At 42.7% G+C, this 15425-nt stretch overlaps 1 protein-coding gene across 1 annotated transcript in view; it reads left to right on the top strand.

Annotated features, from left to right (window-relative positions):
• Nucleotides 1-15425, top strand: part of LOC109914512 (ephrin type-A receptor 7) — a 527439-nt gene that overhangs the window by 474416 nt on the left and 37598 nt on the right. Inside the window, exons 10-11 of the mRNA XM_048613049.1 lie at nt 6453-6578; nt 8925-9110. Coding sequence (XP_048469006.1) covers nt 6453-6578; nt 8925-9110 — 312 coding nt within the window. The remainder of the gene's footprint in view (nt 1-6452; nt 6579-8924; nt 9111-15425) is intronic.

The following is a 15425-nucleotide window of genomic DNA, read 5'->3' as shown; positions in this document are numbered from 1 at the left end:
GGTACCTGGCCAAGAGCACCCGTTCACCCATTGGTGAAATTGAACAGCCCTCAAATCCTCTTGTGCTCCCACTAGGTGGATAGCAAATGTCCAAAGTACCAGCATTGATGTGGCAGTGACAATATCTTGCTTGCTTTCAAGGAGAAGGAAGGCCTGATGGTAATTTCAACTCAATGTTCTGGAGACGGTTTAAATCCCACCATGGCAGATGGTGAAATTGAATTTTGTGAAAGACTGGAATTAATAAAGAGCTAGCTTGATGGCAACCATTTTAATTCTTATTTTAAAAAAAAAACTCCATCTCGTTCAATAAAGGTCCAGGGAAGGAAGTCTGCCATCCTTATCTGGTCTAGACTGCATGTGACTCCAGACTCTCAGCGATGTGGTTGACTCCTAAATGAATTCTGGGCAATTAGAGATGGACAATTAATGTTGGCTTAGCTAATAACATACACATCACATGAGCAATTATATAAAAAATAAGCACTGGCTGCAAATGGACTGCAATCTGGGGACAGGGTGGTAATGTTACTGTGCTAGTGATTCAGAGGGCTAGGTTAATGCTCAGGGATATAAGTTCAAACTCAATTAACAAATTGAAGTTGGAAATTATTCTCATAATGGTGACCCTGAAACTATGGTGGATTATTACAAAATCTCACTTGGTTCGTTTTAGTGAAGGAAGTCTGCCAAATTTATGTGGTCTAGACACAGAGCAATATATTTGATGTTGAACTGCTTTCTTAAAGGGCCGAGTGAGCTGCTTAATTCTGCACAATTAGGGATGGGCAGCAAGTGATGGCCCTGCCAGTGTTACCCATGTCCCAAGCAAGTAAGGACCCAAGCGGCCTGAACTTGGAAGCGGAGTAGAAGCTGGAAGATGACAGTAGATGGAGCCCAAGCCTGAGACCAGATGCCTGCCCGCGATTGGTGTACAGTCACCCGTACCAAGGCAGCAGGAGTCAGGATGGGGAGAATTGGAATTGAAGCTAAGCAGAAAAGCACATTCATGCTCCTTGCTCGGCAAACCAGTTTCTGTCACCAGGTGCCATTTGGAGTTTTCTCCACTATCAGCTCTGTGGAGTCTAGGTGGATACATTAGGCGTAAAGCATTGATCAGAAAGAGAGCACAAGCACCTTGTAAGGAAACAGTGAAGAATGGAAAGATTTCAAAAACCTCACATGATGGCAGGTTTATTTTAGTTGGAAATCAAATGTCTCATGATGAATTTTTGATTTGATTTATTATTTTCACAACTACTGACATACAGTGCAAAGTATCGTTTAGCGTGTTATCCAGGCAAATCATACCTTACATAAGTACATCAGGGTAATGGAATTGAATGCAGAATATAGTGTTACAGCTACAGAGAATGTGCAAAGAAAGATCAACTCTAATGTATGAGTGGTCCATTCGTAAGCCTGAGAACACCAGGGAAAAAGGCGTTCTTAAATTTGTTGGTATGTGTTTTCAAGCTTCTGTATCTTCTGCCCCATGGAATAGGGTGGAAGGGAGTATAACCAGCATGGGAGGGGTCTTTGATGATGTTGGTTGCTTTCCTGAGGCAGCGGGAGTCAATGGAAGTGAGGCTGGTTTTCGTGATGAACTGCGTTCACCACTCTCCGTAACTTCTTGCGGTCTTGGGTAGAGCAGTTGTCATACCGCAATGTGATGCGTCCAGATAGGATGCTTTCTATGGTGCATCTATAAAAATTGGTAAGAGTCATTGTGGACATGCCAAATTTCCTTAGCCTTCTGAGGAAGTAGAGGCGTCGGTGTGCTTCCTTGACTGTGGCATTGACGTGAATGGTCCAGGGCAGATTGTTGGGATATTTACTCCTAGGAACATGAAGCTCTCGACTACCGCCACCTCAGCACCATTGATACAGTCAGGGGTGTGTCCTCCACTCCACTTCCTGAAGTCGATGACAAGCTCCTTCATTTTGCTGATGTTGAGGGAAAGATTGTTGTCGTTACACTATGCCACCAAGCTGTCTATCTCTTCCCTGCCCTCTGAATGTGGTTGGATCTTAACTTTCCTCTGGACAATTAAGGATGCGTAATAAATGTTGGTCTAGCCGATGATGCTCACTTCTCATGAACAAATACAGCAAGAAAAAACAAAATAGAATCCTGGAATAATCTCTCATAAAAAGCAGTAGAAGCAAGCTCAGTGAATGATTCTAATTTGTAAATTGGTAGGTCTTTGCTGACAGAAGGGTATTAAGCAACATGGAACCGTGGTGAGTGGGCAGAGTTAGGATACACATCAGCCATGATCTCAGTGAAGTAAGAAGTAGATATAAGAGACTGAGTGAACTGCCCCTGTTCCTATGTTCTTTCCTATTTTCCTGATAATTGTGAGGATGAATGTGATAACCTCTACAAAGCCCATGGCGAATCAGTAATTAATCTCCCTCTGGAGCTCATTGAATATGCGTTCCTTTGGTAACCGGCAGTGGACTGACCAGTTGGAGCTCATCAACTGAGCCCTTCATAACACAGACCAAGGAATGGGTCTGTAGAACTATTGACCCAGGCTGAGACTAGCCTATGTATGCCATGAGTAGTGGCTTTATTTTGGTGTTCACCAATAAACCATGTTCCTTTCCAGTGGGAGTGGTAGTGTCCCTACCACAGGAGCCTGAAGGCCTTGGGCATTTGGACCTGCTAGACAGGAAGTGGAAGTTGGTTACTACTGCTGCTTGGGGAAGGAGGAGCTTGGAGAGTGGGGCCCAGACTTCAGAGTGGAGCCTGGAGCGAAGGTTGGTGTTTTTGTCTGGCCTGAGTGGGAGTTGTTGTGTGCTGCCTGGAGGTCACTTGAACTATTGCTGGTGACTCTGCTGCTCTGGCCCATTATTCCTTGCGGTCTATGCAGCTGCCTAGAGGTACATGGGCTTTTTGTTTTGTTTATTCACAATTGCTGAGGGGCAGAGTGTGCCTTAAATTGCAATGTTGCTTGTAACAGAGGTTAGCTGCACCTGTACTGATGTAGCTGCTACTGCTTCAGCCCAAGCTACTGTGGCCTTGTCACCCTTCAGGTTCTTGACAAAGACCCTGGGGTAAAATGTCATTCCCACCCAGACATGACCATTGTGGTCTGTACAAAGGCAATGCCTGATGTCATCGGTCCTTCAGCCATTGTCGCAGCACCCGAAATGTACATGTGATCCAAAATAAGCAGTTGGGTCGCGAGTCCATGAATAGCCACAATCTGAGTTATTGGCTGCATCTTTTTCTAAAACATTTATTTTCCAAGCACCATTTGTTTTATTCCAAATGTGCATCCTTGGTGTTAATAGTCCCAGCATATGTCTTCACACACTCGTGAGTTAGCTTCGTACAATTTTTGCCAACAATTACTTCAACTATTCAGGAACAACAGTGAACGGAACAACTTAAGAACCACGGAGCAAGTGTAGGCTGTTCAAGCCCTGAAGTCTGTTAAACCATTCAGTAAGTGTGACTGAGGGATGTCATGGCCTAGTGGTATTGTCACTGGACTAATAATCCAGGTAATGTACCGGGTACCTGGGTTTGAATCCTGCCATGGCAGAGGGTGGAGTTTGAATTCAATAAATACCTGAAATTAAGAGTCTAATATTGATCATGAATCCATTGTTGGATCGAGGAAAAACCCATCTGGTTCACTAATGTCATTCAGGGGCATCCTGAGCTGGTCTGGCACACCATGTGACAATGTGTTTTACACAGTTATCCTCCTCTGGGCAATTAGGGATGGGTAATAAATCTGGCCTAGCCAGCGATGTTCATAAACTGTGAATGAATAATAAAAGAAAGCTGTTGAGGCCTGAAGTCCACTATCTAGCCTGGCATTCCATAACCCTTTACTGCCCTGTAGATCATACATTTGTCTACTCTTGCTATGATGTGGCGTACATTGAGTCTGTACTGCCAAAATTACACTATAATTTACACTAGTCCCACTTTCCCTTACGTGACCCATTGCTTTGAATATTACGACACATCAAGTACTTCCCAGGCAGTACATTCCAAATTTTTACCACCCTTTGGATGAAAAGATTTTTCCTGAAATCCTCTCTAATCCTCCTGCCTTTCCCTTAAAACTTTGCCCCCTTGTTGCCGACCCTTCAACTAAAGAGAACAGCTGTTTTCTTTGCACCCTGTCCATGCCCCTCATAAACTTATAAATGTCTATCAGGTGCCCCCTCAGGCTCCAAAGAAAACAAGCCAAGCTTATCCAGTCTCTTTCCATAGCTGAAGTGCTCCATTCCAGGCACTATCCTGGTGAATCTCCTATGCATCCCCTCCAGTGCAATCACATCCTTCCTATAGTTGGTGACCAGAACTGCACACAATATTCCAGCTGTGGCCTAACCAAAGTTTTACACACTTCTTTGTTAATTCATTCCCAGGTTGCTAAATCTATTTGCCAAATATCTTACCTTTTATTGACTTTACTTCCAGTATCATATACTGAGTAGAAGGTTCCTTTGGACCAAGGAATTTTATTACTCATAAGAAACCTCACTAGCTTGTTTAGTAGATTTTTTTTGTAATACAGTGCAATGTCACAAATTAAATCATGAGCCACAATTTCTCTACAGATATATTCAATAATAATGATGCAGTGCTGTGATGCTGTTCTTGAGATGAATCAATATAAATGCATCTCAACTTTGCTGCACAATTTTGTTAAAATTCTAACATGTATTCAACCAAGAAAGGGTCATTAGTTTCTGTGCACAAGAGATCACTATGATTTGGTTTGCGAGGTACATTCATTATCTAGTACCACTTGGTGGTGAGCTCAACACTGAGTGCACCATTATCCAAAGATTTATGTAATTGAGGAATGAGTGAAGCATTAACGCAAACCATACAATTAAAGTGGAAAAATGATTGCAGAGGTGTTGCATTGCTTCACCGCAATCAACAGGGATATGTTCCTGGGTGTTTAAAGAATGTCGTGCCAGAGTTTACACCATTATATTTTGGCAAAACTTTGCAAGTGATACGTGGCCAGTCTGAGTGACGCTTCTTGCTATTTATGTTGTGCGCAAAAGTTAAAGCTGGCTTGAGCTGGGGATTGGATAATAATCTCTTCTCTGTTATGAGTTACATGACCTCCTATGGCATTGCCCATGTGTATTCTGGAATTTGTGGCACAATCCTGATGTTTACCTGTTAAGAGGGAGATGACAGTGGTGAAATGTAACATGGGTTTTGATGCAAGATGGGTAAAGCCATATTGGCTAACCATGATATGATACACTTGATGGGTCAGCTATGTTGAAAATCAAGGAAACTGAATACTGGTGGAACACATCTCAGGCAATTGATTTGATGCAATGCATTTTTTTTTGTTGTTCATGGGATGCGTGCATCACCAACAAGGCAAACGTTTTTCGCCCATCCCTGACTGCCCTCGTCTAGTTTTATTCTAGACATGCCAACCTGTTTGGATATGTTAAGACGCACCTCTGGTGCAGGTGGGACTTTCTGGTGCAGAGGTAGAACACTACCACTGTGACACAACACTCTTAATTGTTAGTATAAACATAATTGCGTTAAGGAGATGTATACAAATTTATTTTCTGTAACGTCATATGTGTGGAAAATGGCTGGTGTTGTAACAACATGCATGGGGCCCAGATTTCCATGGCCTCCTTTCAGCAAGAATGGGCTACTGGGTTCAAAGAGTGTGTTGGATTTTTGCCTGAACCATCACAAAAATGTGGACTGTCTTTTTATTGCAGTTACCATTCTCTTTGAAAATTTCAGGCATGCATTTATGATTAAGTCACCTACAGAATTAAGTAAATAGTTGATTTTAATGCTGTGTAATTTGACTTCTGAATCTCCATAATGAGAGATCAAAGTGGAGATGAGATGAAGCAACATTGATGACTCATTCATGGCCTTTCTTCAGTTGAAAAATTACTTCATTTCTATTGTCTCTGCTGGTTTTGGATTAAGGAATTGAACTCATTCGTATGCCACATTATTCTGGTAAAAGTAAGAGGATGACTTCATACTTGCAACGAGAGAGAGAGCTGATGGTTATAAAGTAGAAGCAAGGCACATTTCCTTCTCTGATTGATTTGAAATATGTTGAATGGAGTTTAGCTAGTCAAAGAACTGATAGAAGGCATGGGATATGTAAGGAATGCAAGCATAGAAGGATGTAATCTGCTTATAAAGGAATAAACTGCATTTATGTAACATTCTGTTACTGCTGAACTACATCTCTCTGGATACCTTAAAACTGCATTGAATTGGCAGCCTATGTCATGTACTGAAGTAACGAATGGGGAACCTTCTCTTGGCTTGTGGTGCCAATGGTTGGTAGAGAATAGTAACAGTAGACCTTAGAATGAGCCCTTAACCTTGCGCCAATGCATTATTTTGCTTCCATTGGGATCCTGTCTGGACTTTCATATGAATGTAAATTGTCTTTTTGTTGCAGTTAAAATTCCAAGTCGAAGAACCTATATTGATCCAGAGACATGTGAAGACCCCATCCAAGCAGTGCATCTTTTTGCCAAAGAACTGGACCTTTCCTGCATCAAAATTGAGAGAGTTATTGGAGGAGGTACTGGTCATCATACACAGAAAGTAGCAACAAAATGAGACTCAGGACTCTGGTCCTGTCATGGCTTAAAATGGAGTGGGAACTGGATACCTCATGATGTAGTGACTGTAGAGATCAGATACTCCCCTGTAGACAGGAAAAGACAGTGATCGCTCAGATTTATCTCATATTTTCCATTCCATCAGTTTCAAATGAACAGTTCTCTGAGTTCATGCTTTTCAGCTGGGCTTGGAGAAGGAGGAGTTTCGCCAATCTGATAAATTTGCTTTCAAAGTTGCTACAAAGTCAGGATTTCCAATTTCTTTTTTTGTTCATCAGTTGCAGAGTATTCATAAAAACTCCATGAGCATGAAGCTATATCATGGAACCAATGCGGGTAGGCCCAGTACTCAATCAGCACTGAGCTTACCTATCCTGTGATAAGGGGAAAAACAGACCGTGCCACTGATAACAATGTGCTGGCAAACAAAAGTCCCAGAGGTGGATCTCAATGGTCCCATAAGCAGCAGGTGGACCCACATTTACATCTCAATGCCTCTGCCAAAGTTCGCAGGGCGATCCCTCCAACATCTGTCATTTACTATGTTTCTACATATTAAAGATATTGAATGATATGGGGAACGTGTGGAGAAACTGCTTTGTGATAGGAGGTCAACCATAAAATATGAATTGTGGAACAGCTGTATGGGTCAAATGGCCTACTCCTGCTCTTAGTTCCATGCTCCTCTGTATAGGAGACAATAACTTCAAATATATCAGTTATTGCTTTGTTTGTAAAGATCCATTCGATCAGCTCAGTTGGCTGAACAGCCAGTTAGTGGTGCAGAGTGATGCCAACAGCATGGGTTCAATTCCCATTGCTGGCTGAAGTTACCTTCATTCTCAGCCTCTTCCCTGGCCTGAGGCATGATGACCCTCAGGTCAAACTGCCACCAGTTGTCTGTTTCTAATGAGAGAGAAACTCTGGTAGGACTGTGGTAACTTTACCCTTTTTTTTATTCTTTCAGTACGCTGGGTATATCTGCAGCTCATCATCTGAGTATCCTAAATGAATTTCCAGAGATTTAAAGAGCTGATTTAATGGGCGCACACATAGCTACAATAGGAGTGGATCTGATATTACTGCTCCTTGCTTTTGTGACTGAAGTCACATAATGTATACTGTTTACCAATTGAGGTTTCAGCAAAATAGTGACAGTGTCAAACCAATTAGATTATACGTCTTGTTTACTGGAACTTACACAGAACATCTCTGCTCTCTTGGTTATGCAAACAAGAGCAGTTTATTCTGAATTCATTTTAAATTTGTTACTTTTTTGGGGAAATAACATCACTGACGCTGTTGGGAGCAGCCGCACTTGGGGATCAAAGTGAGGGAAATGAAGTAAAATAGATTCTTCACGTGAGTTCCGCTTTCACTTTTGTTGCATTATTATGTTAAAGCTGTTCATCTTTTCCTGCTGAGGAGGGAATGTTGTCCTTTTGTACAGTGTCAGGATACTTCATCCCTTCCCCAGACAGCATGACAACATGTCTGCACCATTAATTGGGATTGTTTTAGGAGAAGGTGTCAACAATTCAAATGCCCCTGCTCCGATGCAGACACATTGTAACATGGCCTTGTATCAACGCAACTCCCAAAGACGTTCCCCAATCCCCTGTCCAAACAAATAGAACCATCCTCATGTTTCAAACAGTTTGTAAGACCTTCTTAGCACTTCTAGACAGCTCACCCACAATTAGCACACCTCAAAAACTGGAAAATGCATAAAGACATACCATAGAATCCCTGCGGTGTGGAAGTAGGCCATTCAGCCCATCACATATACGTCAACCCTCTGAAAAGCAGCCCACTCCCCATCCTATCCCTGTAACCCTGCGTTTCCCACAGCCAATTCACCTAGCCTGCACATTCCTAGTCGCTATAGGCAATTTAGCATGGCCAATTCACCCAACCTGCCCGTTTTTGGACTGTGGGAGAAAACCCATGCAGACACAGGAGGGACATGCAAACTCCACACAGACAGTCACCCGAGGCTGGAATTGAACCCGGGTCCCTGGCACCATGAAGTAACAGTGCTAACCACTGAGCCATCGTGCTGCTCTATCCTGCTGTAAACATGTAAAACAAAAGATCCCTGAACTGCGTACACAAACCCTGGATGATCCTGGAGTAATATCCAATCACTCTCAAGCAAGCACGCAATAGCAATGCTCCCCTCTCCCCCCAAGTTACCTGTATGACAGCATCCTGAACCTACACAAACACATGACAATGACTCCCTCCCCTTGCATAAAGCAAATCACCAACGTAAATGTACTGACACTGTTTGTCGTTCCGTGTAGGAGAGTTTGGGGAAGTTTGCAGAGGTTGCCTTAAGCTCCCCAGTAAGCGAGAGCTCCCAGTGGTCATCAAAACACTGAAAGTTGGCTGCTCAGAGAAACAGAAGCGCACCTTCCTGACAGAAGCAAGTATAATGGGGCAGTTTGATCATGTGAACATCATCCGGCTCGAAGGAGTTATCACAAGAGGTAGGCATTTCTGTGAAAAGATCTGTATGACTTTAATCGTTGCTGTCAATATATATCAACTCAACCTGCTAAAAGGAAACATGCATAATTTAAGAAAATGAACAGATTTTAAAATATCAAAACTCATGGTTGAATCACTTAAATGGGTATTTTCTGTGGTAGTTCTCTAATGTGAGTTTCTCAGTGGTGGGTAAATTTGTTACATATTGGATTATTGGGCATCTCATAGTGATGCTTGTTGGAATGGTTGGAATGGAGTGTAATGGTTTCTATGCAGTTACTACATTGATGCTTATCCTGGAGGAACAGTTAGGAGGGATGTTCTGCTGCCCGACATTGGCAATACTGAAGACATCAGGAGCACAAAATTGGGATCAATCATGCCCCCTGGTGACAGAAGTAAAAGGCCTTTTGAAAGGGCAGCACAGTACCTCCAGCTACTGCTAATGCGGCCTTCATGTGGGAAACTGTACTCATGCGAACATTCAAATTCGAAGCAGAAGTAAGCAATGGTCTCTCAAGCGTGCTCAATCATTCAGTACTATCATAGCAAATCTGATCACTCCATATTCCCATTGCGCCTAATCATCTTTTACCCCCTTCCTTATCAAGAATCGATCTCCCATAGAGTCATACAGCACGGAAACAGACCCTTCAGTCCAACCAGTCTATGCTGAACGCAATCCCAAATTAAATTAGTCCCACCTGCCTGCTCCTGGTCCATATCCCTCCAAGCCTTTCCCATTCGTGTACTCATCCAAATGTCTTTTAAAAATTGTAATTGTACCCACATCCACCACTTCCTCAGGAAGTTCATTCCACACGCGAACCACCCTCTGTAAAAAATTAGCCCCTCATGACTTTTTTAAATGACTCTCCTCTCACCTTCAAAATGTGCCCCCTAGTCTTGAAATCCTCCATCCTAGGGAAAAGATAACTGCCATTAACTCTATCTATATCCCTCATTATTTTATAAACTTGTATAAGGTCACCTCTCAACCTCCTATGTTCCAGTGAAAAAAGTCCTAGCCTATCCAGCCTTCCTTTAGAATTCAAACCTTCTATTCCCTGCAACATCCTGGTAAATCTCCGCTGAACCCTCTCCAGCTTGATAATATCCTTGCTATAATTGGGCAACCAGAACTGGACACAGCATTGCAGAAGAGGCCCCACCAATGTCCTGTACAACCCCAATATGACTTCCCAACTCCTATACTCAAATGACTGAGCAATGAAGGCAAGATTCAAAGACTCTTCTTCTACCACCTTTCAAGGAAAAGTATTCCCAAGACTCTCAAAACTTTGTGAGAAAAATGTTCTTTTTATCTCTATCTGTTATGGGCCAGACCAAACCCCCTTAAAATATATAAAGAATATAGTCCAGACTCTAAATTTTATTATTTTTAAAGGCAAGTGTAAGGCGTTATGTTCCAGATACAATTCGATTGGTCAAACTACCAGGCTTGAAGCAAAACAACTTTATTCTTACACTATAGTTAAAATACAAACAAAAGAAGAAATGGAATAACTTAATTCTATTGGAAAACTGAACAGAACAATAGGTTATTTAACTACTAAACAGCAACTGTTCCAATATAGTAACATCTCATAAACACATCCTTGGCAAAGGCAAATTCAGTAAAATAGATTGTCTGACATGCAATTCCAGCAGCAGAGAGAACTCCACATTTTAGATGTAACAGAGAGAGGAATAATAGTTTCCACATCCAGCTCCAAGATCCCAGCAATTGCTGAAACTTAAACTAAAATCCTGGTTCTATGAGAGCTTGACCCCACCCCTTCATGCTGCTTCTATTGTTCCAACCTTTTTAAAAACCCGAAGGCTTCACATGGTGTTTACTTTATTGGCTTGGAACATACCGTTTGGCACTTCTATCTCAACTTCTCTTCACTGAAAAAAGGACAAAATACACCTCTTAAAGCCATGGTATTGTCATATCTCTTAAATGGAGAACACTTTAGTTTTAATCAGTGACTCCAAATTCTAGATTCTACCACAAGAGGAAACATTCTTTCCACATGCACCCTGCCAAGACCCTTCTGGATCTTATATGTTACTACCAAATTGTCTATCATTCTTATAACATCCTACAGATACAAGCCTAGCCTGTCCAACCTTGCCTCATAAGATGACCCATTCGCTCCAAGTTTTAGTCCAGAAAACCTTTCCTCAACTACATCCAATGCAAATATATCCTTCCTTAAATAAGGAGATCAATACTGTGTATTGTATTCCAGAGGTGGTCTCATCACTACACTGTATAACTGAAGCATAGCTCCCTACTTTAATACCCCTTACAATAAAAAATAACATTCTCTTCACTTGGCTAATTAGTTACTGTACTTGCGTACTATCCTTTTATGCTTTATGCATTAAGGCATCCAGATCCTTCTGCACCTCAGAATTATTCATTTGCACACTATTTAGATTTTGTTTTTGTTCTTTCCGCCAAAATGGACAATTTTGCTTTCCCCAAATTCATACTCCATTTTCCAGATCTTCTCCTGCACACCTAACACACTGACATCCCTTCATAACATTCTTATAGCCTTCACAACTCTCTTTCCTACTTATATTTGTGCCATCAGCAAATTGAGCAGCCAGACCTTTGCTCCCTTCATCCAAGCCATTTATATGAATCATTAAGTATGGAGAGCCCAGCAGCACACCATTTAATTATCAATCAAAAATAGCCCATTTATGACTATTGTCTGTTTCCTGTTAGCTAACCAATTTTCTATTCATTCCAATGTGTTCCTGTCTAGACCATGAACTTCTATCCATCGTAGCCTTTGCTGTGACACCTATCTAAATGTCTTCTGGAAATCCATCTATAGTATATGACTGGTTCCCCTTTAACAACAACACATGTTACTTCCTCAAAGAACACCAGTAAATTGACAAGCATGATTTCCCTTTCACAGGATTTAACTCTGTCTGATTACTTTGAACTTTTTCTAAGTGTTCTGCTGTAACGTCTTTAACAATAGCATCTCAGGTCTGCCTACAATACATGTTAAACAAACTGTCCTGGTGCTTTTCTGCTTTCTGTCTTCCTCCCATTTTGATTAAAGGAATTACATCTGCTATTTTCCATTCTAGTTGCACCTTCCCAGAATCTAGCAAAGTTTGGAAAATTGAAACTATTGCATTGACTATCTCATTAGCCGTATCTGTGAAGACTCTCGGATGAAATTTTTCAGGACCACACCACTTCTCAACCGCAACTCCAGCAATTTACTCGGTACCATTTCCCTGGTGATTATAAATTTCACCAATTCCTCCATCTTTTCCATTTCTTGCTTAATAGCTCCTTTGGGGATATTTGTTCCTTGTATCCTGTACAGTAAAGACTGATGCAAAGTATCTGTTCAATTCATCTACTATCTCCTTTTCTTCTATTATTCTGGTACCTGGTGTACACAAGAAACAGTAAACTGGTGCTGACATGATGCCACTCTGCTCTATTAGCTAAGTTGTTGTTTTCTTTCTGAACTTGTGCCACACTAATCCATTGAATCAAATTGAATATCCTTTATTGTCATGTGCATGCAATGTAAAATGCAGTGAAAAGTGTGTACCGTCGCCGTGCATAGGCACCATTCACATTAACAAAATACTAAGAAAAGGATAACGTAAAGAGAGTCGAAACTTTCCTTTCCCACTGCTACAGCATGCTGCCACCAGGGACCCGCTCCAGGCTTCCCAGCCCACACCGTGCCACTGAGAGTGTCCCTTGGCCCCTCCGATGCTCCGGGGATGTGGCCCCTCCATTGGCCGCCTTGGGCTGCCTTCTCTTGCCCGCTACCGTTCGTGTCACCGGTTCACGCTTGCTGCTCTGGGGCTCACAGCCCACCCGCTGCTGCGTGGCTCGCTGCTCGTGGTGTTCTGGGGCACAAGGGCTCGCTGCTCTGGACTTGCCGTCGGCTACGGTGCTGAGGAGAGAGAAGAAGTCAAAATAAAAAGGAAAAAAAGAAAAAGGAGGGGAAAGACCAGTCAGAGCAGAGGAGCTTCGACAGGAGCGTCCTACTCTGCCGCCATCTTGCCACAGGAGTAATGTACGCTGCCTCCACGTGCCGGCCTCTTCACACGACTCGCTCGGCCATCACTCCTGCTCTGGCCCGCTCCGTCGCCCCTCCGCTCCGTCGCCCCTCTAGGACTTGGTCCACGCACTCAGCTCCCGCTCAGTCTCCAGCCGCAATCCGTCTCCCTCGACCACAATCACCAGGTAGGGCAAGGCAGTCAAAAGTTGTGGGGTGGGGGATGATTTTTAAAAAAAGCTACAAAGAGGAGAAATAAAGAAAGAAAAGGAAAAGGAACTGGTGAGCATAGGAGCTTCAACTGGAGAGTCCTATTCTGCTGCCATTTTGAATGGCAGTGGGAGCATCTGTCTGAGGTACAAAATTGTGCCTGATTCGGGAATATCACAAGATGTGGTTAACATGTAATTCTGAGTATTATTTAAAGCTCTTTTCACTTTGTATCACAACTCCCCACACTTGAGCACAAAATCGAGGCTGATGCTCTAACGTAGCACTGAGGAAGAGCTGTACTGTTGGTAATGCCAAGTACAAGCTCCCACAGCATTATTTTGAAGAGTTCTGTTTGTATTGAGAGTATTTTTCAGCCACTCAGTCACACCTGATACGATTTTAAAGTGCTTTGAGATATCCTGAAGTCGAGAATGATACTTTGGAACTGTATTACCCTTTTATCCCCCTCTTGGGTCATCCCCTACCTGCAGAGCAACATTGACGCTGGTTGTTAGGTAATGGTACATTCAGTGGTTTCAAGCACAATCCTCCATCTGAGGTTATTCAAGGAGAAAAGACATAGCAGGCATTCTATAACTCCCCATGATGACAGCCTTAATATTGGGAACTCAGTGGGTGGAGGGTAATGATTGCAACTGCTCGTCTGGTCGCTTGCAATATAACGCGGTGGAGCTATAAGACATTGTTCCACCAGAAATCTAGCAGGGAAGCTGCTTCTAAGTACCAGAGTATAAAAGTCAGCCTATTATTTATATTACATATATTAATATCATGATGTACAGTATTCATATCAACTATCATTGAGTCCATTAAACCTATTTCGTATCCATATTTGTCTTGGACATGAATAGAATGTCACAGCACTGAAGATGGCAATCCAGCCCATCTGCCTCCTAAATTAGCTATCTCATTAGTCGCACTCCACTACGTTTTCTGCCCAGTCCTGCATTTTATGTCCTGTTCAAACATTGATCCAGTTCTCTTTACAATGTCACTTTTGAACGTGCCTATATCACTCTTTCAGAACCTGACTTTGAGATGATTGAAATAATATATTTACTCAGAACTATCTGTGAGTGGATCTTGTGCCATGAGGCTGTTATAAGTCGAAATATCCTGCATTCGCTGTTTGCTGCATATTGAGTTACCAGATCCAAGTTAAGGCAGCAGTGTGTCTGGTACACAGTCAGGATGGAAGCAGGGAAAATCTGACCTCTGTTCCCATGATTGGGCAATCTGCAAGAAATACATTTGCATGGATCTTGAATGAAGACCGGGACAAGGCTGCCTACGAAGTCAAATAGCCCTCACTATCATGATCCACATAGGACAGAATCTAATAGCTGCAGTATTCATTCTACACGCTAAGCCTCAAAGCTAGGGACAACTGCACTGTGGTTGTTTTCACAAATCTTGGTGGAATTTGGAGTCAGTCAGGCAATTGACTGTTGGGCATCAAGGTTTCTATGACTGTAAGGGCAGATGTCTTGCCCCCAAGAGCTGCCAACCAATCATGTAGCAGGTAGTTCTTCAGCCCCAGCAGTGACTTCAGGCAGAGTGGACACTGCTGTGGAAAACCCAGGACCTGACAGACTGCTTGAAGCTGCAGAATTAGGGTAATTTTGTAGGGTACCCTTAGGACCACTCAGGCAGACCCTGGTGAAAGGGTGGCAGTAGTTAGTCACAATGCCATAAACAGTGAGAGTTTTCCTAGGACAGCCCTCCGCAGGCACTGACCTTGGTTGAGAGCCCAGCATTAGTTTGGGGGGGTGGAGGGGGGATTGCCTGGCATGGATTCAAGGAGTGGGGAAAAACCATCGTCTGAGATCTTACTGCGCAAGTTAAATGGGGGTCTGTTCAGTTATCAGACCCCCACGGTGTCTTAAGTATAATCTTGCACAAGTAAGAAATGCCTTTGGAGATAGTGCGAACTGCAGATGCTGGAGAATCTGAGATAATAAGGTGTAGAGCTGGATGAACACAGCAGGCCAAGCAGCATCAGAGGAGCAGGAAAGCTGA

This window comes from Rhincodon typus, chromosome 27 (assembly GCF_021869965.1).
Source record: "Rhincodon typus isolate 14 chromosome 27, sRhiTyp1.1, whole genome shotgun sequence".
NCBI classification, from domain to species: Eukaryota; Metazoa; Chordata; class Chondrichthyes; order Orectolobiformes; family Rhincodontidae; genus Rhincodon; species Rhincodon typus.
Note: the sequence above shows the minus strand (reverse complement) of the source record. Positions and strands in the feature narration are given on the sequence as shown.